This window comes from Dunckerocampus dactyliophorus, chromosome 12 (assembly GCF_027744805.1).
Source record: "Dunckerocampus dactyliophorus isolate RoL2022-P2 chromosome 12, RoL_Ddac_1.1, whole genome shotgun sequence".
NCBI classification, from domain to species: Eukaryota; Metazoa; Chordata; class Actinopteri; order Syngnathiformes; family Syngnathidae; genus Dunckerocampus; species Dunckerocampus dactyliophorus.
The window spans coordinates 22,181,510-22,207,338 of record NC_072830.1 but is presented as its reverse complement, the minus strand read 5'-3'; the positions used below and the strand labels follow the sequence as shown (position 1 = coordinate 22,207,338).

General features: G+C 40.0%; 1 protein-coding gene across 4 annotated transcripts in view; it reads left to right on the top strand.

Moving 5' to 3' along the window:
• The window catches only part of veph1 (ventricular zone expressed PH domain-containing 1), a 70,152-nt gene that overhangs the window by 40,684 nt on the left and 3,639 nt on the right, over window positions 1–25,829 (top strand). For all 4 annotated transcript variants that reach the window (XM_054793572.1, XM_054793570.1, XM_054793571.1 and 1 more), the window contains 7 exons: window positions 3,350–3,570; window positions 6,247–6,441; window positions 6,650–7,032; window positions 10,120–10,259; window positions 10,339–10,473; window positions 15,287–15,404; window positions 23,504–23,640. In XM_054793572.1, coding sequence (XP_054649547.1) covers window positions 3,350–3,570; window positions 6,247–6,441; window positions 6,650–7,032; window positions 10,120–10,259; window positions 10,339–10,473; window positions 15,287–15,404; window positions 23,504–23,640 — 1,329 coding nt within the window. The remainder of the gene's footprint in view (window positions 1–3,349; window positions 3,571–6,246; window positions 6,442–6,649; window positions 7,033–10,119; window positions 10,260–10,338; window positions 10,474–15,286; window positions 15,405–23,503; window positions 23,641–25,829) is intronic.

Below are 25,829 nucleotides of genomic sequence, written 5' to 3'. Positions count from 1 at the left end.
CGCATCTTGCCCAATGTCAGCTGGAATAGGCTCCAGCTCACCCATGACTCTGAACAGGATGTATAAGTGGTAGAAAATGGATTGATAGATCACAATGTTACTCTAAAATGTTGGTTACCTAAGCTCTGCATATGTTGTAATGCTTGCATGCATTCTAGCCCTTCATAACATTATATACGTATCAAGTCATTACGCCCTTGAGTGCACATTTTTGTCATATTTGTGTATTCACCACAAACAAGCAATTCTTACGCTGTACCTCCAAGACTCTTAAATACCTCGATGGCATGTTGTGTGCATCTCCACTGACTCTTACTGCTTACTTTAACGTCCTCACATGATGTTATTAGCCCACAGAGTGCTTGTGAAACATGCCCAAACTGTGCAACAACTACATTCTTGCCATTAATCATCCGTGTTTGTCTCACATGTAGCCGTGGATGCTGCTTTCTGTTTTTGGACAGGTTTATACATTTCAACAAGTCAGGAAAAACACGGTAATTATTTTCCAAATTTGTGTGGTTTATTGTTCTGAGTAAAAATAAGAACTATCTTCAATGCTGCAATTAATGTCTCTATTTAATTAACTGCCCAGTCTCCTGTCATCTGCGGGTGCGTGGTCTACAAAAGACAATAGCCTCTCTGATCTCTAATTAGCATTGGTTTAAAAAATATTGGCATTAATAGCTGTGGCTGTAGGCAACCTCCTGGTGTATTTTTTTTTAATTAACTGCTCAAGATGGCAGTATCTGCATTCAAAGTATCACAGGTGGTCAGCATTCACTTATTGTCTATGCCGCTTGTCCTCACTCGGGGTCACAGGAGTATGCTGGAGCCTCTCACAGCTGACTCATTGCGGTACACCCTGGGCTGATCGCCAGCCAATCGCAGGGTACATACAGACAAACAACCATTCACATTTATACCTATGGACAATTTAGTGTCTCCAGTTAACCTAACATGCATATTTTTGGAACGTGGAAGGAAAACATGCAAACTCCACACAGTGATGATCTTCCAGATCTACTGACTGTGTGGCCAACATGTTAACCACTAAGTCACCGTGTGACTGTGGGTGGTCAGCATGCAGCAGCTTTATCTACCTCTGCATGCACTTTAAAATGCCGCTTGCCGTATTGTTGTTTACAAAGAACTCATCGCTGGCATTGATGGCTGAGCAGTTTGCTCCCTACCAGTATTACAACATTGGTTCTGTTGCTGCTATGGTGTGCAATAAATGTACTTGTTAATGAATGGCCATGTGGTGAAAGAGAGCTACATTTTCATTTTCTATTTCTCATGCACTACAAATCATTATTCAAGTTATATATTAATGAGTACAGAATGAGTTTTCAAATTTCCAATTTCCCATGCTCTTCATCGTTCACGTCAGGTGTCGGTAACCTGTGGCCCTTCTGCCTCCTTGTTGGGACTCCCTTCGTCAAGCTTGGTAAAAATTTTTAACACCAAAGTGGAGGAAGGTGTATTTTCAACAAGAGTTTGAAATATGCAACGCACCGCAAGTGCACAAATGCATAGACTGCGTTGTGACTGATGATTGGATGTGCAAGGGAAGGGGGAGGCAGGCCAGTATTCTCAGTGAGACATGAAAAAGACATCTTGTTGAGTGTACTACTCCAGCAGTAATCTAAGCATAGCCTTGAATACATCCCTAAAAAGAAAAATCTCAGAAGAAAAGTTTAATTCTGAGTGGACTTCATTGTCAATGATGCTGGCTTACCCGTGCGCTTGATACAGTATGTGGCGAGAAAAAACAAAAAATGTAATGTTAAAAGACATTTTCAAACAAGCACTCAGCTTTTTCTGAAAAGTACCAAACCTCAGAAGGGCGTAAGAGAGCGATTTCTGAACTACCACGGAAGGTTGAGCAGAACAAACATACTTTCAAAAAGTGGGTGAACGCTCCAAACTCAACTACAGCTGCTAGTGTTGTGGAGAAGGAAGCCGTTTACAGATGGAGAATACATAAAAGAATCGTTGATAAACAATATCATAGCATCTATTCTCTGAATTAAAAAATAAAGGAACTGTTTCCAAAAATGAAGGAAATGCCTCTCTCTGCAAAGACAGTAAGCAAATTGATGACATTAATTCAGTGCAAGCATATTCAATTGCCTAAAAATGCAGAAATGTCGGCGCTGATGGGCTTTTTATGTTAAAGTTGGCTACAATAATTTTGCGGCCATTAATATATTGCCATGTGCATGAGTGTCTTTTCCTTGTCTCTCGACTCCAAACAGGCAGGAAGAGAGTTCACTCTGTGCATTGGTGTCAGCACCTAAATGTGTTTGTTCCATAGAACAATGGTATGAACCAAGTGAGCCCTTTTGTCAGTCATACATTCCCTTTGTCTCGGTGGGTTGAGGCGGGGTCGGTAGCGTACACACAGAGTGCAGAAGAGTGTAACGTAGTAGAAATTAAATGAATAGATTGCAATATATTGTCATATATTTATTTGATATTTTTTCATTACTTTTCTTAAAAGTAATGTTAAAATCGCGTCTCGTCTCATAGTCCCAATCTCGTGTAGCGTCTTGTCTCGTAAACACGAGTACCTCGTGACACCCCTAGCTAGCCGTGATCATGTTTTTGCAATCATTTTGTCATTGTTGTCCCAAACTGCCCTGTTTTACAGCTTCCATTTTTGCTATCATTGCATAATAGTTGAAGCAATATTTTACTTTTTTAGTATGATTTATTTCTTAAACCTAAATCTGTTTTAAAGACTCCTGCACAGTGCTTATTTTGCCACAGTGGACAGCTTAGAAACTTTTTTTTCCCTTTGATCCATTTTTTGTCAACAAAAGGGGGGCCTTATTTGGACTGAACATTGCAAGAGAGCTGACATGAAATCCTACCACCTCTGCTCCACTCTCACTTTGTTATTAGATCCAGTACAGGGGGGTAACCATGCAGTATGACTGCCAGCACACATGAGGTTTTCCCCTCTGTGAAAATAGAACACATATGCATCAAAAGGTGTAAATCTTGCAAATTGGTATGTGTGTGACAAAAGTGATTAGGCTGCATTAATGTTGGATGAAGTTGCAGTGCTAAAATAGAGGTTATTTTTTAAGTTTGCTGTGTGCCAAGTGCATGCGTTTATATTTGTTATTGTTATTCATGGTTTGGAAGGCCAAAAATCAAATCACAAAAGTGCTGGGAAGTCCCAAATAAACATGTTCTGAGTCAAATAAAATGCAACTTTTGTTGAACTGCCAAGAAAAGTACGTAAGGTATAATATTTGACCACAGATACAGTTTTAAAAAAGAAAGGATTTGCGCTCTTCTGTTTTTGTAAAATTTTTTTCATTTTCATTTTCTACAGACGCATGCACATGCATCTTTGGTCTATCTGGTGTCCCTTCTGGGCAACATGGAGCACACGTTTCACCACACACTGCTGCTGGAGATCCGAGGTCTGACAGACCGTTATCCTTCTGTGCTGGGAGTCTACGGGAAAGACCTGTACCGGCTCAGCAACTCGTTCACCGCCATTGCCAAACTGCTGGGGAGGCGCCTTGAGGAGAGCGCCACCACACGCTGCAGGTAAGAATAGTCATGATGTCACACGTTACATCAGTACTGCATATGTGTCTAGAAATAATTTTATAGTACGGTGTATCAGGGGTCACCAACACGGTGCCCACGGGCACCAGGCACCCCCCACAACCGCACAAGGCGCCCGCAAGCCTGCTTTTCATTCAGGTTTTCAGTTAATAATGTAAGAACACTAGAAAGAAATGAATTCTGAAATACAAAATGTGAGTTGTGGACACCAACATTTTGTTAATGTTCTGGTAAAACAAGCATATTCAGTTTGTTTGGGTTCAAATACGCTTTGAAAATAAATGTCGCAAAAATGAGTAGCTCTCGGCCATTTTCTTTTTGTAAAAGTAGCTCTCACAAGAAAAAACACTGGAGACCACGGCTGTATATGCCCTTGTCTGTATTAAAACACACCTCCCGCATACATTTTGTGTGTCTCAACGGACATTACAGTGACATTACAGACACGTAGTGGCCAGAATACATAGTAGAATACTACGTCAACGTCTTTGCATGTGTCTTTTGAAGGCCTTACATTTGTATTTTAGTTCATTTAGCCATTATTATGCTTGAAAATGCATAATTTAGGTATTATACTGAATATCATATATTTAGGTATTTCAATAGGCGTTTTGACTAAGGCTGTATTCAACCACGAAACAGCATGATCTATTAATTAATATTGTTTTGAAAACAAAAAAGTGAAGCTGCGAAATTCAAAACGTGAATTGGAGAGGGTCCCTGTCCGTAACGTCTCCCTGGTTAGTTCGAAATCAGTAGCACCTGTCACCAGTGCATCCAATTGTCACAAAATCCAGTACACATCTTTGTCTTTCATGTTTGTGTGTTTTTGGGCCATTTCTAGATGTCGTATCCCTAAATCAACTAAAAGAGGGGTCATTCAGTGGTGTTTGCAATAGAACTTGAACACGTATAATATGCATGGGTGATTAAAACAAAGATAGACGAAAATGTGAATGTACACCTGATATCACACTATGTAGCTAATTTGCTATTCCGGGCTTCTGATTGGCCAAAATACGCATGACGGCCGGTGAATGTGGATGTAGATCTTTTCGACATCGGAGGCAGGATGTTTTTTAAAATTCATCCTTATAGTCACCGATTGATTTGCAGGGCCTACATGCTGTCGTCTTTTGGTAGGTTAGTCAGACAACACTGAGACGTCTGCTTTGTTTCTGGGTTGTTTGTTTGTGTGGAGGGAAAACTTGTGAATTATTAAACAAAATCAGATCTGATCATTACCACACACTTTGTTTACTGATCATCAGTTGTGTGCTCTGTTTTTCTGATCCAAGTCATTTTTATGCACAGTGTTGCATAAAGTCCGTTAAGTGCTTCAGAATGAATGGACGTAGAAGCACACCGGGGGGGGCAACATGTGTTTGTGTGTTTGTATGCATGTGGGAGGATGACACACACACAATCCCGTGGTACACAAGAACATTGTGTGCAGGATTAAAGGCTTTGCTTGGGGTCTTCTGGATTGGAACATATCATATGATAATGAAGAAGGGTGGGTGGTAGGACAAACCTGTATCAGAGAAAGGAAAACAAAAAAACAGCGCAAATTGGCAGCCCTTTTCAGGGAAGTTGTTTTTACCTCTTTGAATGGTCGTAGTGCAAAGGTTAGAGGCATTAAAAGAGTTTGTTCTGAGCAAGAACCTATTATATTTTGATGCAAATCCAAGCCTTCTGTCCTTTCCCCATTTGAGTCATGCTGGAGATGTTTCCTCTGCCCCAGAATACAAATAGTATACTGTAGTATGTCTACTCTTAAGATCGTAATGCCATTCTATGTCAACTCTGCTAACTAACACAATGCTTCAATGGTGTTTTTTTTTTTGTTTTACTTTTTTGGAAGCATTTATTTTCTGTTGACTGTTTGAGTTAAACTGGAACCGTTCCACACACCTCTGAATCAACCCAACGCTGAATGTTATGGTCCTGTTGTTTTGCATCTTCCTACATGAACCAGGAAGTGGATTACTAGCTAACATCCGGGCAAATAGGCACAAATTTGGTGCTCAGTATTTTTTTTTTTACTTTTGGTAGAGGGATTTATTTTCTCGTTTTGTTGTTTGAGTCATAATGGAAGCGTTCCCACCATCCCAGAATCAAAAATGGTACGGCCCTGTTGTCCTGCATCATCCTCTGTGAACCAGGAAGTAGCTTGCTCGCCAACATACGGACAGACAAGCAAACACAAACATGGCACTCAGTGATTTTTCACTTTTCTTAGAATAATTTCTCTTTTTGCCTTTTAAGTCAGAATGGAAGCGTTCTCACCATCCCAGAATCAAAAATGGTTTGGTATGATTTCTTTTTTCACTTTTGTTCATTGTTCTTTCTTGGCAGTGGTCTGTGATAAACAGGGTGCTGTTGTAGTTATTATTGTTATGAACTACTTCGGCAGAAAAAAATCGAGACATGAACAAAGAAAAGGACAGAGGAAATAATTGGCTGTGCGTAAAAAGGGCAAATGCTGCCAAAAGTGGGGGCTCAGAAGGTGACAGACGGGGAACTAGAGCCAGGCAGTGAGAAATACTAAAAGGTGCCCCAGAATGTGAAGAAACTACACAAATGAGACCATCAGTTTTATAGCACATCTTCATTCAATTTGCTGCTTTCTGTGTGTGCATGTGTGTGTTACAGTGAAAATGGAGTGGAGCCATCGCCGTCATCGAGTGCGCCCCTACAAGGGGGAAGTAAGCGAGGGGGGTCCAAACAGCGGCAACAGGTTAAGGCTGGAGGTGAGATGCAGGTACAGGAGGACTCTCCGGCCCCCCAGCGGAGATACAGCCTGAGCCATGCAGTGAGGGAGGAGCAACGAGAGGTGAGATTCAACAGGTGGGTAACTGAAGAGTGCGCACAGAGACCAGGGGAATTAAACCATTACCATTACCAGTGTAGCAGACATTATCTAAATGTGGGAGTCTGTGATTCTTGTTTTAAAATACCATGCAGTGTACAATCTTATTATAAACTGCAAAATTATTTATGGATATTTTGGGCTTAAAATATCATTCATCTGTAGTAACACCGTGTTCTGGCAAAGGTCAAAGAGCTTGGCTCTTCACGCCGTGCGCTCGCGATCCATCAACTCAGACGGCGGGGAGGACGCAGAGGGAGTGGAGCTCAGTCCAGACAACATCACCTTCACGAGTACTTTGCCCTGCCAGCAGAGCTCAGTAGAACATCAGGAAGTGACACTTCCCGCCAAGAAACTGACAGACAATGTACCCGCATCCGCCACCATGCCAGACAGAGGGGTCAAGGAGTCTGAGAGAGGTCAAAGTGCACAGAAGAACAAAGAGGAGGAAGAGGTTGGGGTAGCTGACAGACTCTTTGTCCATTTAAGAAACAATATGGAGATGATCCGAGAGTTCTGTAAGGACATGGTGCAACACATCCCCATACCAGAGCAGTGTGTCATAGAAGGTAAGAACACCAGTCATGCCAGCCTTTTACAGAATGAACACATGCATCACTTTAGACCAGTGCTTTTCAGATAGTGGGGTGGACCCCCCTGGGGGAGGTGCGGTCAACTGTCAAGGGGGCGTGAGTGGCAGGCAGTACTTTCTTTTTTTTTTTTTTTTTTTCAGGCAGTACTTTCAATGTTAGACCTGCCAACATGTACAAATTTATCGTGCTGGGCATGCAATTTAACTCTTGAATACACTTTTATGTAGGCCTGTCACGATAACAAATTTTGCTGGACAATAATTGTCATACAAATTATTGCAGATAAACGATATTATTGTCAACATTATTTTGAGACCATTTTTTAATGAATGTAATGATAATATATGGCATAATAATGCGAGTCCACCATATCAAAAGCAATAAACATTGTATTTAATATTGTAATTGGAATGTCAAGAGCTCTTAAGTAAAATTAATTAAATAAAAAAGGTTTTGTTTCAGTAACTCTCTTTCTAGTTCTGTTCATCTCTGCATGAGGTTCTTTGGGTCCACCTGCCTCCATCTTCACCTCCCACTGTTGTAACATTAATAGCTAAAAGGAGGTAAAATTCCATCCAGATGCAGAATTCCTTTTGGATCCAAAGGAACACAATGTCAATACTTGGGTTAAAACAGTTCGCACATCGATTTCACGGCTCTGAGGTCTGCGCTCTCAGAGTGCTCTACTATTAGTCCCCAAAAGCACTAACCACACACACATAAAATGCAGCAATATTGAGGACTCAGCAATGTATATTCAGATCCAAACAGACAAGAATTATCACTCTGGGGGTGGGGGGAATAATTTAATAATGATCTTAATCCCATCCAGAGGGCATACTGTACATGTGATTTATTTCTTCTCTTACGTAAATGTTATTTTTAATCCAAAGTTACCAATTGTTTTGGTTCTCAAGACTTCTTAAATGTAATTCAATATAAAGATGTGTGCTTTTAACAAGACGTCTGGGGCACCAGATCTCAGCAAATATTAAATTCCCCACCTTCAACTTGATTGTTAAACCCAAAAAGGGTGTGTGGGGATGCAGTTTGCATGCGTGATTAATGGCTATGCCTTTAAAACAGGCTCCCAGATGTAAGTTAAACAAGTTTTATTTGCCGCCACCATTACAGCCATCCTAATGGGCCTTAAACTACACAATTCCACATGTGTGTATATATAATTTAAGGAAAATAGTGTGTTACAATAAATTGTAACTTGCTAAGATTAAGCAATTGCCACAGGTGGAGGGTTGTATTTGGTTACATCTGTACACAACAGACGTGACTTGATACTGTGTTTGTATGCATGTGTTTGTGTGAGTGCTTTTGTGCTGTAGCCCCGGCAGACTATGCGATTTAGTGGCCAAATTCTAGTGTATGTGAGAAAATTAACGAAGATGAACGTTGTATTGCCAGGCATTGCGAAATTATTCAAGACTGTTTTACTTTGGTTGAATAGATTTTCAGCAGTATTTACTTATGTTTGTGTTTTTGTGCTCTTACATGGGTCAGGGTTAAAATGATTATTTACTTTGTGTAAGGAATATGTATGCAAAAATCTCCTTCATTACAATTTGTTGCAGTGTTGAATAAATGACACCTGAAGTGTGATGGAGTCGTCTGTATTCCCGTAGCCAAAATTAAACATGAACTTGTGGACATTGCCGAAAGAGAAATCCAAGCACAATTAAAGATATGCAATTAGGGACAACATTTTTTATTTTTGACAAACAACATTTTTCTTGTTTAAAGCATTTTGGCAAGTTATTTTTCTGTTCTGTTTGCTGATTAGTTTGCTTACCGGTAATTCAAGTTATATATTTCAGATTTTAGTACAGAAACAGTTCAGATCAGCAAATTGGTCTAACAACAATAAAACATATACCGTGTGTTTATAATAAGTAAATATATTGCTATTTTTTGCGTTGATTTTAGATATGAGCTATTTCAATATTAGATAATTTATCTTTCCAGAACAATGAGGAGATATTAAAATAAATATCTCATATGAAAAGACATTCACAGGCTGTCACATGCATGCCAAAGCAACAGGTGGCGCTTTTCCTCTAAACCCTAAGACCATTATAGCCATTCAGAAGCGAAAAGAAAGTCATTTCAGAGAAAAGGCACAAAGACGACTAGAATGGTGCTCAGGAGCGCAGTCCTCCGCCAGTGTTTAGCCATTATTGTTTTTGTGTTTTACCTCTATATGTTAGCAGGCCACTTTGTGGTTTGTTGTCCTCTGCCTATGTGAAGTTGAAGAGCAGATTTACTCATATCTCGCACAAGACATAAGAATCAAATTACATGCGTGCGCAAGAAGTGATGAGCTATTGAGTGACAGGAAGGGATGTTATTGCTACACCTTTGACCTTAATGTCATTTGAACTACACAGATAGACACACATTTAAAACAGGAAACAAGTAACGAAAACAACAAACTCCTCCTTTGCATTCTTTGTAATTGAATACATATGAAACTGAAAGCGGGTAAATCAACACATCCATACTTCTCATTGCACAAGATAAACCTTTCCATTTGCTTGCTTAGAATCTCCTGTTAGGAACCACTCAAATGCTGCAAATATGATGTCATGGGTGGTCTCATCTAGATGACCTACCGGTGTGAACTGTTTAACCTTTGTCTTAGGAGAAACAGATTTCACAGAAAAGTGCATGCGCTCGTGCACACTCAGTCCAAACACTGACACTCAGAGAATGCAGAGAAAAACAACATTCAAAAAACAACAAGACTGCTTGCTGCATGATGCATGTAAACACACCACTCATACAGTTGCTCCTCAACAGGAAATGTTCAAAGTCACACACAAACGTGTATTTGAAAGTGCTTTCTATTGCACATTGTTAAAGCAATAGCAGAACAAATAATATTCGCTACCCCTCGTGGATTAATACATTTTATTCATATGACAATTTTGTTGATGATTTGTGTGGTTTTATTATAAGAGCACTTTGCTATATATCGCTCCAACCATGAAAGGTGAAATCAAGATGTCCGACATCCATCTGAATCCTAACAACAACTCAATTTCATTACAGAATCAAACCGAGGCTGTGTGGCCAAGCTGTCGTTCTCTTGTCCCTTGAAGGGCCACTACTGCCTGTATGCCAAATCCAGTTTTAACCTGAGCAGCCGCCAGCCACATCTTTGGATACAAATCATGCTGCTCCATCTACAGGTGCACCTAAACACCCCACATTATTGTCTTATTGCCTAAAAACATTCCCTTTATTTGCTGTAATGTTTGTGTTTTGTAGAGTAAGTCCAACGTTCCACTGTGCTCTGGAGATGAATGTGTCCAAAGACTGGCTTCTCTTTGGGGGAAGACTCAGCTCAAAGGAGCTCACAGCTTCCACATGGCAATGACGCAACATGCCACCCCACACAGAAAGGTATTTGAGCATGATTTATGGGAAGTCTTGCTCCAACACACTCCATAAACATAGCAGACATACTGCAGAAAAGCTGCATGAGCATACTGTATATTATTACAAAACGTTTTTTCAAACAACTTTGTAAATAGGTAGGTTTTCTGCAAATTATTTTCCATACCTTTTTGTGCTTAGCCAAAATGTTGAGGAGAATGCAACCAGCAGGTCAATTTCAACATTCAGCACTGTTTATTTTAGGTTTTATGACTTGTGTCATCTTTCTCATTCATGTGCGAGAAAGCCAAACTCAAGTAGACAAAAGTGTGTGAATATGTGAAGGGTCTATTTATTTCGAGTGTAGGCGATGTGCTGCACAGTATTAAACTAACAAGTGTTTCCTCAGACATTATTACAGCTTTTGTATTCATCTTAACGATTAACCTTTTATGATTAACCTTATTGTGGCCGAAGTGGGCCACAATAAGATTCGAACCCAGGTCGATCTCCTGACTGCGTGACCAACATGCTAACCACTCAGCCACCGTGCGACCCCCAAAATGTTATATCAAGTATAAATAAAAGTGTAATGTAACTAACGTAAGGTAAAACTACTCAACCTTTTGATGAGGCTTGACAGTCCCCTAGTGCCGTTTTGATATTGCTGTGCTGGAAAATTAACTCCATGTCTGGGTGTGCATCAATGCAACATGTCATGCAGTCAAAGTTGCAAATAAAACAAAACCTGAAACCACATTTTGACAAAATGTGAACACATATTGTTTATTTAGCGTCATGAAAGGAGAGGAAAAGCTTCCTGTGCTATAGCAATCATATTGGTGCTGACAGATTGATTTAAAAGACAGTCAGGATTTATAAGGCTTCTTAGATTTAAGACAGACTTATGTACTGCCTTTTATGACACAGCTCAGTAGTTTTATGATCATAATGAACATTGCTGGAAGAGATGAGACAAGCTAAGGAAGCGTGAGAAGCGTGTATGGGACAGATGCTGAATACAATTGGCTGAAGGTTGGAAAGAGTCAATGTTTTTGTAAATAAAACCAAAAATGTGTATTTTCTGTCTAGTCATTTCAAAAGGAGAGGAAGGGGAAAGGCGACGTAGTGGCGGATATGAAGGGAAAGTGGGCTATAGGTGGAAGTCTGGGTTGGAGAAGATACTTAAAGATTATTGTTTCACCTTTTTCCCCTCTTGTGTCCCGAGTGGAAACTTTTGTTGATGTGGCTGTTCTGTTGATAAAAGTGTGGCAGAGGAAGAGGAGTGAGGAAGGTTAAAGACAGGAGACAGGATGGAACTTGTAGCCACAGTTTAGATAACAACAGGAAGCAGAGGAGGGGAGAGGAAGCTGGAAGGTGAGAGGAAAGGATAAATGATGACAAACAATTTTAGTCCTGTTTCCTTTTTCACTCACTCACACTAACGATGGTTGCATCCACTTTTATGAAGGGCTGACACCACAATTGATGTGATTATGCCAATGTTTTAGTTGTATGTGGCTGAGACTGACCAAAACTTACCAACATTTAGGTGATATTATTAGGCTACCAATGTCTACATATTTGGTATTACATTTGGGAATACAATAGTGTGAATTTTAATCTGCAGCATTCCACAAATTTTACATTGCTGGAGGTGTTTTTGATTTTGACCAAATAGTGGATGAACTGAATCGTGAACATTTTATTTTAGGCATTTTTGTTACGCTTGTAGTGATATCTTGAGCTTTTGTAAATAAGAGTATCATCACCATATTAATTCATTTGGGCAGATCATAACTCTTTCAAAGCATACCAGTATCATAAGTATCTAATGCACTAGTGTTTTTAGTGTATCAATGAATATTAATAACAAAAAATAATATTGATTGTGGTTCGTGTTTGGCTGAAGAACTATGCAATCTGAACCCAATAGTGTTTACAGTGGCACTCCAATTATAGCTGAGCTCTAATGAAATAAAAATAGTTGAAAAGGAAGAGGAAATTGTGCTTTTCTCTCGAAATATTGAATAATTGGTATCTTGATACTAGAAGAAAGACACTGAATCTTGTGTATTGTCTCAGTTCCACATGAAGAGTCTGTAACACACCTGGTGTTGCATTGACAAATGATGCATGCACGAGGTTATCCAGCAACCAGACATGCTTCTTGCCCACATCCTGTTGCCTAACTGCAAATGTGTTCCTCTAAAAGCGTCATCCAAGAGTGCCTAAAGGACATGTAGTAACAGCTGTGTGTTCCTGAACCTGGCACACACTGACATCAATGGATACGTGAAACAAAAGCACATGTGTTTGATTAGTGACGATTCCACACTAGATTCACACATTAGTTTAGCTTTTTAAAATTGGCAGACATTTCTTATGCATTTGGGTGTGGACTGCTGAGAAACAGGCATGTATATGCATCGTATGACTTTATACTACTTTTTGTCTTTTTCTTTGCTTGGATTTTCTTCATCATGACCTTAACTATCTTTCAAGTGTGTGTCACATACATGGATTCAGCCCACAGATGGTCTGGCTCCTTCAGCCGCACTAGTTCCTGCTGGACTTATTCATATCCACAAGCAAAGCCTTTTCACAAAGTTGCTTACTCTGCAGTAATGAGAACAAAGTGCTGCTGTGTCAATAAGTCTCACAAGATGCTAGTATGCTGTTTCAATGTCGTCTCGAACAGTGTGCGAATCAGAAATTGTAATCACTATGTGAGGGACTGTACCAGTTTTCAGTCACATTGTGACATTTTGATAGATTGACAAGGCTGTAAGGATGAGTATCGCCACAAAGTCAGTGTAAGAAACCATTCAAACATGATCAAAATATGATTCGTATAATGAGTGAAAAAGCATAAGTTGTCCTAAAGATGCTGACAGTAACACACCACGTCCTAGCCACAACCATATTGTTGGCATCTTAGTGTTTATAATAGACCACCTCAATTCCATGGTCATAAAAAGCTATGAGGTTCCAAAGACCATTACCTCAAATTTGATACCCCTCTCAGATTGATATTGACATTATGTGTGCATGTGATTAAACAAACTGTACAAGAGTTCTCACCTTGGCAAAAATGTAGGGTGGCCTATGGTTGTATTAACTGCAGAGGAATTTCTGACATTCTTGCCCCAATCTTGTTTCAATATTTTTAACTGTCACACAAGTATAGTAAAAAGTTAACCCGTATCACTCTACCTTAAAGGGATAGTTTGGATTTGACATGAAGTTGTATGACATCCCCATCAGCAGTGGTGTAGTGTACCAACAGTGAACGTAGTTCCGGTTAGTAGCTGGGGTCTCTTAAGTTAAGCGTGTTGCTTGTCAAAACAATATGTGTTCAAAAGAGTAATACATTTGCATCACAAAACCGTTGCTAACAAAAAAGTCAGACCTCTCAGTCGCTCGGTGTTATTTCCTCTCTGTTCGTATCACTATGCGCTCTTGCCTGTCCATGGTTGTGTGTGTGTTCCACAGTGTTTACATGTCATACAACTTCATGTCAAAAAATCCGAACTATCCCTTTAACATTGATAACAAGTGATGCCTTGTGTGGTAAAGCTGGAATCTTACTGTTTGACAAGTTCTTTTGGACTGCACTTGAAAAGGCTTAGAAGGTCATCAAGGACGCTTTATCAACTCTACTGATGTAGTCAACTGCAGTAGTCAGTCAGTTTAGGTTGATAACCTTGAATGAAAGAGGAATAGAATCAAATTACTACAACAATAGTTGTTACATTCAACATACTAGTCTTTACAATGATATTCAAGTAGTACTTGTATTGTATTGTATTGTATGTACTTTATTTATCCCACAGCGGGGAAATTTACTTGTTACAGCAGCAAGCAAGCAAGATACGCAAGTAAAGAGTACAGTGTAAAGAATGCATAGTGACTACAATGGTTCAGGTGGTGCAGGTGTTGTAGAGCCTGACAGCGGTTGGTATGAAGGACCTGCGGAACCTCTCCTTCTTACACCGTGGGTGTAACAGTCTGCTGCTACCTTCTGTTGTCTACTAAATGTACAAAAAAGACATGCACTTCTAGCATCCTAATCATCATAAGAATTGCGATACCCTTTGACAAATGTACGTACTGTCATGTGATGCTTAATTTTAACTCTGTATTCTCAAATAAGCCAAATTCGGCAAAACACTATTGTGAATGCGAGTCCGATTACCTCACAAAATGTACGTTTTTCAGCCACACAAAGGCAGATAAAAAGTAAAACATCCCCAGAACTGGGGTCCCATGAGGTACAAAGTTAATATGTGACATCAAGCATGATGGCAGGTGAAACTCAAGAGATTTTGTAAAACTTTGACAAAATTTCAAACTGTGCAAACTCATTAAGATTTGAAGGTTCCACTGCATTTTCAGCGCAGCGTGCCATGTTTGTGGATTATTCTGAATCTGGTAAATCATTTTTTGTATCATTTCCATCTAACTTACCTTCATGAGAATGTTTTACTCTTGAGGTGTGTTGTGTGTTGTGTATCCAGAGCGAAGCTTAATTCTAAACATGTGCTGCAGGTTTGCACCGATTTGTAATGGGGAAAGGTCCGTGTTACCCGTTATTTTCCCATTGCACACACATGGATAGTTTGATGATGCTCAAAATGCACTATTACCTTTATCTGGCACCATTTTAAACTTACACTTCCATTTAGAAGAAGGCTGTGTGCCACACGGTATTTTCTTCTTATCAGATTTCAGAGTGCCGAGTCATTTCAGTGAAGTCTTTGACAGGGTATTATATTGGAAATAAAATAGCGGTGATTTCAGTTGAAATGTCGTTTACGGTTTGTGCTCCTGTCTTCAGGACTTGGACAGTCTACAGATGCAGCTGGAGGAGGTTCGCTTCTTTGACCTCTTTGGCTACAGTGAAGAAGAGGGAGGGTGGCTATGCTTCATGTGCAACAACCCAGAGAAGGCCACAGGTACACACACACACACCCATACACACACATAGATACTCACTCCACTCACTCACTTGGCAAAACCATCCTGATAATCTCTACAGGGTCACTTGAAATATCTCGATGGCTAATTTGCTTCTGATCAAACTGTAAGACCAGTTGAAAAATTGCAAGAATTTACATTTGGAAGTAACAACCTTTATTTGGGCTGAGGATCGTCCCATGTCTAGACGGACAGTCAAATGGACTTTCCGACTCAGGGCCGGTGACCCAACCTCAGCAGCTATGGCACACTGCGAGAGGCCTCGCTTATGCAGCTCAACAATCGAACTGTGTTCAAAGTGAGAAAGCTTTTTTGCCTTTGCCATCAAGAGGTCATGACAGTATGAATACCTGACCAGAAAAAGAAATTGAATCCACATTTTTGCCAAGATTTTGTTTTGTAAAGGCTGTATTCCTAAACGTTTGATCAGCTGATGAACAGCCTATTTCACTGTAATGGTTGTTTGCAATAAATTGCTTACTCCAAAAAATTGTCTGTCTCACTCCCACCTCTTCTTTTTGCATTTTGAAGTTCTACTTAGAACCTCCTTAAGATCCAACAGTGCAAAATGTAACTTCTTGGAATATTTCAACTGGTCTTAACATTTTGATCAGGAGTATAACGTCTTCCCAGAATATTGCCAGAAACGAAAGTGCTGGCAGTGTTCATTGTGAGGTCCCTTTAATCAATAAATGAGCTCTGATTAGTTGACTTTGGACCAGTGACCACTTAACCGTTATGAAGTCATGCTTCAAAGAGTGTCTTCATGCCTAAATCAAAATTAAATTGCAAGATTAGCTGTGTGTGCGTGTGCGTGCATGCGTGTGTGTGAGTGAGAGAGCAAGAGACAGACAAGAGACATTATTATATTTATACCCAGGAATGTAACTTTCTTTGATACTGGCTAGTGGGATACGCATCTCTGTCCTCAGTACAATACAAGAAGAAGAAAAGAATATACACTGCTAAGTGAGCTGTGTTCAGTCTTTATTTTTCACACTTATCAACAGATTCAGAAGTCCAGATTGAGAATTTTTTTTATTGATTTTAGTTCACTTCTTTTTACACTTTATGACCCTGGAACAAATGAATTCTATTTCCATTATTTACGATGGGACAATTAGGTTGTAAATCTGAACAAGGAATTGTGTTCGACTTTTGAGGTGCCACTGTATCTATCTCCAGCCCCACATGGAAGCAGTTATTAGTTACATAGGAGGACAGTTTATGTGTGCTTAAAGACATACAGTAAGTAGCAGGAGGAGTCTGAGGGGCAGGACGTGAATTGCGAAAGTGAGGCAGAAAGTGAAGAGTAGATAATAAGTAGCTTTTAAGCGGTGTCCGTACAGACTTTGAGACTCTGACGTTTAAAATGCCAAATAAAAAGCCAGCAGCCGCAGGCAGGAAATATAGTAACTCCGCAGGTGAGGACGCAGTTAAACGTACAGACGCCGGGAGAACATACAGGCCAGACACGTGACAGCTACGTAAGAGTATTATGTAACAATGTGTACCCTGTTTCATGCACAAGTCACACAGGGCGTTATAGGATTGTCAGGTCACGTGACTGACCTCCATACATGAGCTGTATCAAAATCAAAGAGGTCTACGTTAATTATACTCGTTATGAACTGGACTAGAAAGCATCTTGCTGAGAGCTGTTTCTAACAGTTTGCTCCATTCGATTAGAAATCAAACTATTAGACCACATCTACAACCTCCATGATCAACAATTTGATTTTCTTGTATCACATTTACATGGTGCAGGTAAAAAGTACCCAATATTGTGGCCACTGAGTGATCAATCGTTACAAAATCAAGATGCACTGTATTAGAGGGGCTTGGAGAAAGTGTAATTTGGTGTGTATGCGTGTGTGTGCACAATGGTTACATGTTCCCAAAAGTATCCTGTGTCCTTAGCTGACTGTTTTACTTGAAGGCTTTTCTATGCAAAGTGATAACAGATGCAACACAAGCAAGCTCTGGGAAACACATAAATATTTTTAATATACATAGTATATTCATATCAAACGTGCCCGACTCAACTTTTGCCTTTTATTCTCTGGAAGTACTTAATGTCATTTTGGCAAAGGTAGGGATGTGCATGCAAGCAAGAATTTCATGACGCCTTCATCTTTTTCAGCATTATACTTTATGTTAATATTCACTACACAGCAGTCACTCGCCGGAGACGTTATCAACATTTTGAAGCACGGTGTCTTTTCATACTCATTTGGAAAGGTAGTCAGCCCACTATTGTTACCCTTCCATGACCTTTAGCTCCCTCAGGCTGGACATTTTCTTGTCAGTCAAACCACAGAGTGATGACACAAACTCACTGGCCTGCATATCCTCTGATCATTTGTCTACTGTCAGCTACGAACGAGAACTTCACAACATTTGAAATTCCTTCACACATAATGAAACTAAACTCATATTTTCTTAAAGACACATACACAGCCTCGTTGCAGTTAAGCCCACCACTTATTTATTAGCGAACACTGACAGACTTGGAAACATCTGAAAGTTTTCCACATCGCATGCTGATGATGGGGTTTTGTGGAAATTATTGTAAATTGCTCAACAGTAACAATGAACAATTTGTTTTAACAAATGCGGAAATATATGACACTATTTTATTTTTTTAAGGTTTGTAATTCATTTGTAGCACCTTTTCATGCCAGAAGATATTGGACTGTATTCACAAGTTGAAACAATAACATGGAAAGTCTCAACATCAGCATGTCCATAAAATAAGCCCTCAATCAACTATGTCATTCTGGAAATGGGAAATGTGGAAATACTCTCATCCGTGTTAGTGAACACTGTCCAAGTATATGTAGTGTTGTAGTTATTAAAGCCGATGACAGGCATGACTTGTCAAATTTTGATTACTCAAGAACCCCAAATGACTTCAGGCACACTTTTTTCACAAAAGATCTTGTTCAACAAGTCTTCTTGTTTGTGAAAAGCACAGTAAAAAAAAAAACTTGGAAGGTGATTGGACACAAGTTGTGTGTTCTTTGGACTGTCACATCCATCAAGTAAACTTTAGCAGTACTGAAGCGAGAAAAGCCTTCAGTGCTGTTCTTTTGGCTTTCATTTTTTAACATTTTCAGTATATAATAGCGAAGATTACGCCTGAAATCAAAGACTAATGACTTGATGTTATTTGCCATCGATGCATACATCGTGACGAGCTAATTGATGTGTTGTTATGGTACATTACAGTTGTCTCCATTGGTCACATTTCAAGTCCGTCTAAATGCTAACCGAGGGATCGTGTCTCACATCAAATGAACAATACAAATTTATGAATGTTCTAAACATCTCATTCAACAGAATTAGAATGTATATCTTATCAATTACACTTTTTACGTCTGTTTTACTGAAAGGAACATTTGTAGTTGTTTTTTTTACACTGACTCATTGTGGCTATTTTAGCAACACTGGCTTTGGCCTCCATGCCTCAGTACGACTTGGTTTAGTGAAAGTAGCCCTTTATTGTCAAACATCAGTTGAAAGAATAGCATTTGTGTTGAAGCTTTTCGGCAGTTGGAGTTGAGGAAATGATTAGACAGTGGCTTTTTTGTTGACATTGTGTGGGAGGTGAGGCTTGTGGTGGGACATGTGTGGTTTGATGAACTCTCCTGGCGTCCGACTGAGATGCATGGATAAATATTATGTTAAAACCTTTCATCGTTCTTTTTTTTTTTTTTTCAAAATGTGCCTTCAATAGTACTCAGAGAACGCAGATGGAAAGTGGAGATACTTCATTGGACAACATCACATAGATCCAACAATGTTACGTGATACAAGCCAAAAACCCAACTTATGCCCGCTAGTTTAGAACTTGGTCTGGTTCCCGTAAAAGTGCTACTTCGCAGCTTCCAGGGTAATCGCTTGTATTTTCCAAGTCAAGCAGGTTAGCATGTGATTTCCTCCATGATCACATCACATTTCTGTTCACGTAGGCACTAATGTTGTGACAGGGTTTCACAATGGCAACAATATATGGAGCCAACCTGTGCGACTCACCGCCTGTGTGCCTCAAAGCAGCTTTAATGATTGCATGAAGTCAGGAGGAGGTAGAGGAGGGTTTTCCATCATGGAGGTTCAAGAAGTGGAGCCAATGCTTACTGCGACTCCATGATGCTTCATGTCATGTTTAACAACCGGAATGTCTTTGAAGTGAGCAGTAAGTATCAGGGTTGCGGGGGTGTAGTTACCAGTGACATGTGGTCACGGGAGCAGGTGAGCTCTGTTTCACCTGTTGTGAAGAAAAATAAAAGAACCAATAATAATAATAATAATAATTATTATTATTATTATTATACACATTATTTGTCCATTGAACTGTATTATAAATGTATTTTCTGTAAGAGTCTAATCATTTTCTTAAGTAAAAATAGCAGAATTTTTTTGTCAGCAATGAATGTAAGTATGACATCATGATTCTATAATGATGAAATGATCATATATGCATCATATATGCATTATATATTTTATATATATATATATATATATATATATATATATACACACACACACACACATAGGTTTCACTCTGTCATTTTATCTTTTTGTGTCTGCTGTGAACCTTTACTGTCAGTGCATCAACACGACACAGAGAATCTATCCATTCTATTTCTCTTTTTTGTGGGTCACATGTGAGCTGGAACCTATCCCATTTGACCTTAGGCAAGAGATCACTTCCAACATATTGTACCACCGACCCCCTAAGGTCAACGCAATGATGTCATGGTTTTGCCTCTTGTTCTTTGAAACGTATCTTATTCCTGCAATGTGCCGCGGGCCAATAAAAACCGAGCCATGGGACACAAATGGCCGTCGGGCTGCACTTTGGATCACATGATTTTTTGGATCAGATGATCACATTTTTTTTTTGTCAAGCTACATTTTGGGAAGCTTCCAGTGATAAATTCACCGAAGTGATGAATTTCATCGCCTGCAGCGTTTGACTGATGGTGATGAGGTCTTGGTGTCAATTTGAGAGATGACCTCAGACTAAACACTTGACAGCTGATTACTCTTATCACTTGCTTTTTGGCCACATAAACCTGCCATTTTTCTACCTTTTTGCAAATCATGCTTGTGTTTTTGTTATACCTAAACAATTTCATGTTAGTTGCTCATCTCCCTAGTCTTCTATTTTGCTCAACTCTGACCACACCGCACGCAGTAATACATACATGTGCGCCACCATAAAGTTGTGTCGACTGACAGAAAAACATTCATAACATTCATAAGGCATTTTTATGGGGGCATGAATTACTCACATTTTTTTTGCCATTTGCTTCCGGGACGGAGGGTAACCTGGGGATCTACTGTGGAAGTGACATATGAGGCTGGTGTGTTTTTATGTTGTCCCTGGTTTAATTTTTATGCTACTCCTAAATCTCGTGAATGGTCAGGTATGAGAACTTAATGGGATTTCCACAAGATCCTGTTAATTTTTCATGTCATACATGAACTTTAGGAAGTTCATGTATGACAACTTGGCAGGTGCCCGGCAGTAATTGTTGACCACTGCTCTGTAGCCTACTAAATTTAATAATTGTGCACTTACAACTTACCAGTGACGTGTGGTGAGGTTCATGGCTGGTGAGGCGCTGACGTGTTTTTTATGTACAGGTTATATATACTGTATATTTATACAGGTTGCTCAGGAAGAGGATAACAAGAAAAGAGAATAATTCACTTTGGTTAAAAAAGTGTCTTCAAAATGTTTTCAAATACTTCTTAGTCCCATTTATTTACTTTTTTAATTGACTGAAAAACATTTGTGGCCTTACCTTATCAGCATATGAAGTACTGTACATGCACCCTATCCTTCTCCGGGAAAAGCTCTGATACTTTGTTGTAAATGTCTGATCACCTTCTGATGAGCTTGGATATATAATCCTCCATATTGGCAGCTTCATTTATTCATTCATTCATGCAGGAGAGCATAAAAATATATTGCACCCGCAGCTGGCTTTTCCTCAGCAGTGACAAGCACCTTCCAGCTCATGCATGCCCCCACCCCATCAGAAGGCAGCGGTACTGCAAGCGCCTCCCGTATGACATTTCTATTATATTGTCCGATTAGGAAGAATGATGATGTCACACTTACATTAACTCATTCAATCCCAAATACGTATTTATACATCTTTTACATTTATTTGAGAGGTTTATTTGAGAGGTGATGATGTAACTCAGCACCACTGTAGAGCAATTTTAAGGCCACTAGGTGGCAGAAGTGCATGTGATCATAGCTCGGCAGCGCTCATCATGGCGCTCATGTTGACAAAGAAAGACAGGAAGGAGGAAGTTGGAGAGCATGGAGGACTGGAGCGTGCAGAAAGTTACCATTGTTGTGAAATTTTAACGCATGCACGGATGCGCGCGGATGAACACACACGCAGGCAAACAAGTACGCACGCGCACACACATGCACGCACATAGTTTAGTTCCAAATGTGAAATTGTAAATAGTTCATGGTGTTATATTTGTAAATAAGTTGTTATTTTGATGTAAAATAACCAGGTTTTTGTATTGTTTATGTTGTGGTATGGGTGTTTGGATATTTGAGCAAAAGCAAAAAATGTGTGTCAAAGTGAAAGTTATGCTTGAAATGTATATTTTCACAAAAAGCTCTTTTTCTCCCCCTTTTTTATGGGAATTGATATTTTCCTGAAACTTACCTGTGTTCTACTGCTGATTACTAAAGAACGGAAAAGGGTAGAAGCAATTTTTTTTTTCTGATGAAAGATGAGAGTCTAATCTTTCTTCTGTTAGGTTTCATGTTTATATAGCCATAGCACACAATATTCTGTGTGCCTTGAAAGATCAGTCAAAATCGTGTAAAATGGTCGGTACTGGAGGGGATGTCTTTTGAAAAATGGCTGGGATTGAATGAGTTAAAGCCATTACACGGGCTGTAGAAAGTCATGGTGTATAATAAATGTCTCTGCAACGTTATAGTATTGGGGACATGGTGACAAACAAAAACTGGCAAGCGCCATGATCCAACGCAGTGAACTCATTGATTGCACTCAAGACAGTAAACAAGGCTTCTTCCCTGGATTTGATCGGGAAATGTGCAAATTCAGCGATATTTACTTAAGAAAATGTTAAAAACTATGCGAATCATACAGAAAATATGTGTTTATAATACAGTTGATTGGTCAAATATTTTTATTTAATTTTTTATAATTCGTTTTTAGGCCTCACCTGCCTCCCCTCCCCTCCCTGATAGCACGTCATTCCAATTTATGGTATATAAGCTTGGATTCTATGAATTCTGCCTAGCAACGAGCAGTCAGCCAAACAAATGTGTCACATGACGCAGAAAAAGAATCATAGTCATTCTGTTGCTCTTTGTTGCCATGTGTACTTGAAATTTCGATTGTGATGTTCTCCTCGCTTGTAGTCTATTCTAAATGGTTTTCATGCATCTAAATGCAACAAAAGCACATTATGATGACCGTCATACATTCTCGTGCACATCGTTTGGGACTACCGATGAACTATGTGTGTGTTTTGCGTGTACGTCTCGTCGTTTCACGTCAGTGTGTCTCTTACAAAAGGTTGTGAGCCGCAGTCCTCGCCAGAGGCTCACAACAAATCAGGGGATCATTTTTCCAGGTGTCTCCATCAAAGCAAAGAGAGGACACACCCCCGAAAGATTTATGCGTCAGACACGTTTATTTCAGTGCACAAGAACTTGGAATATTTTTTCCATGATGATGCAGACCAGGCGGCACCCCAATGTGTTGCAGCACGTCCACGTACACAAATGCCGCCTCTTGCCTCCTGTCTAGCAGGGCTGACAGGAAGTCTGATCGGTCACATGACTGACCAGCCTAAAATAACACAGCCTATGTTGGTTCTATGTGTTCCTCCTTCTTTAACACCCCTTAGAAAGCACACATTTTTCAAGGTCTCTCGTGAAAAACTCCGTTTTGAATTCACTTTGAATTCCAAGGTTTTGTGCGACTTTAAAGACGTATTTTAAAGTCTAAAATTGTACGATCACCCGAGGAACTTGAGGGTTTGCTGTGTGACTTTGCAGGTGTGAACCAGGAGGGTCAGCCTCTCATTGAAGGCAAGCTGAAGGAGAAGCAGGTCCGCTGGAGGTTCATCAAGCGGTGGAAGACTCGCTACTTCACTTTGGCAGGAAACCAGCTGCTCTTTTGGCGAGGCAAATCGGTACACACAAATATACACTCACAAGTAATACTGTCATACGCTATATTCTAGCTGCACGCCACAAACTACTACACTGTTCTTCAGTGTGTGCTTCATGACGAAACCGTATGAAAGAGTGGAAACCTCTCTATCTGATAAGCTCAGCTGTCCCCTCGGTGCAACCGCTGAAGTGTACTGTAACACATCTTGGCCTTGGGACACCGCCTTGGGGGAACTCTTGAGGCCAAACGAGTTATGCTGCAACAACATGAGTCACTCTAACTGAAAGCAGATAACATCATGAGCAAGTAGCACACAGAGAGGATTGCGTCTTGTAAATTTGACGTGAGCCAACAGAGTGGTCATTATATACAAGCAATGCGTTTTCTCTTTTAACAGTCATTGTTTGTTGAATGCCAGGTTAGTGGACTGGAACAAGTGCAATACAATGGGCCCTGGGATGTTCAGGGTCCAGGTGTCATCCTAATTCTTGTATAGTATATGCGTATTTGATGCAATATCTTAGATTAAAGATTCTCTACATTGTCCATAGGTGTGAATGTGAGTGTGAATGGTTGTTTGTCTATATGTGCCCTGTGATTGGCTGGTGTGAGTCCAGGGTGTACCCCCTCTACCCGAAGTCAGCTGGGATAGGCCCCAGCTCACCCGCGGCCCTAATGAGGACAAGCGGTGTAAAAAATGGAGGACAAATGGACATAAATCCCTTTGAAAGCAACATGTTAAAAGCTTCTCCTGGAGGAACGGGAACTCAAGTGTTGAGTGTCAATCCCATAGAGTCATTCTCTAAAAATACCCAGTATTAAACTTGCTTCTCTCCAGGATTGTAATGAATCTTCTGTTTTTCCAGCAACCACAATTGGCAAAGGTTGTTCATCTTTTGTTCTCAGCACTCAGTTTATCTTTATGTCAGCTTGTGCTGCTGTGTTGAGAAAGATGCATTCCCAAAGAGGGGAAATGGGATTCCAGAAAATGTTATTCTGGTTTAGTTTCTTCGTACTGCCATCCATCCATCTGCAAAAGGGTCCTCAGCGACGGTAGCCGCTGTTTGTTGATGGCGGTTCTCAAGACAAATACAGATGAATCAAAGTTCTGTGTTCTTTGTACGAGTTATTTGCACCTGTTTCATGCATGTATAGAAATATGTGCTCATTAGACAAAACACGCCTGGACAATCTTTCGAGGTCCAACACCCAGGCTGTATTGAAACATTCTACTTTTGCAAAGTTAATAAGGCTCGGTTGAAATTTAACATGAATGAATTTAACAATATTATATATGACAATAACATAACTAAAACATTAGTATAACGACGTGCTGTATGCTGAAACTTACAACTCACACAACTGTGAGCTGTTTATGCCGTTGTTTAACTGACATTTACTGTGTTCCCTCGTTTATCGCGGGGGATAGGTTCCCAAAATAGCCCGCAATAAGTGAAACCAACTTTATTTGTTTACAGTTATTAGATAAAAAACCCTCACAATACACTTTCCGCACTTTTCTCAGGGAGGCAGTAACATTTTCTCTCTTAGTTCAAATTTAGTTTGGATTTTAGTGATCAATCTACCAGGTTGGACACGGGAAATTATTAAGTGACTCACGCGTATTCTGACCGTGCTTCGTCCTGGCGCCGTTCGGCTGTAGCGTTTTTGTGTCCTTGTTAAAACATATTGCTCCTGCCGTCGTCCTCGTCCTTGAACCGAAGATTCATTCAGCCGGTTAGCTGCTGCTGCTTCTTCTTCTTCTATTGATTATTGGAGGTTAGCAAGCAGCTCATGCAGTTACCTAGTTTGCTAGCAACGGCACAAAGGAGATTGATTGACAATGGTCTACAGCCAATCAGGACGCAGAACACAATGAGCGGGTTCTCCCTTCGCCAGTAAGGACTGTTGCGGCTCTATATTTAGCCGGCTCTTGTCTACTGTGGGTTCCTAACATGCTCGTGCAGGCACGTAAACACGCTGAGACGAGGTGGCGCTGCACACGTCTTCAACTCTCTCATGAGTATACAACACCCTCTACTGGTAGCAGTAGTAAATACAATAACAGACATATACAACAGAGCACCGATAGATCGCTCTAATACACCACAAGGACGCAGAACACAATGCGCGTTCAAATGCTGTTAAAAAAGCGAATCCACGAAAGGTGAACCGCGATCTAGCGAGGGAACACTGTATCGGAAAATT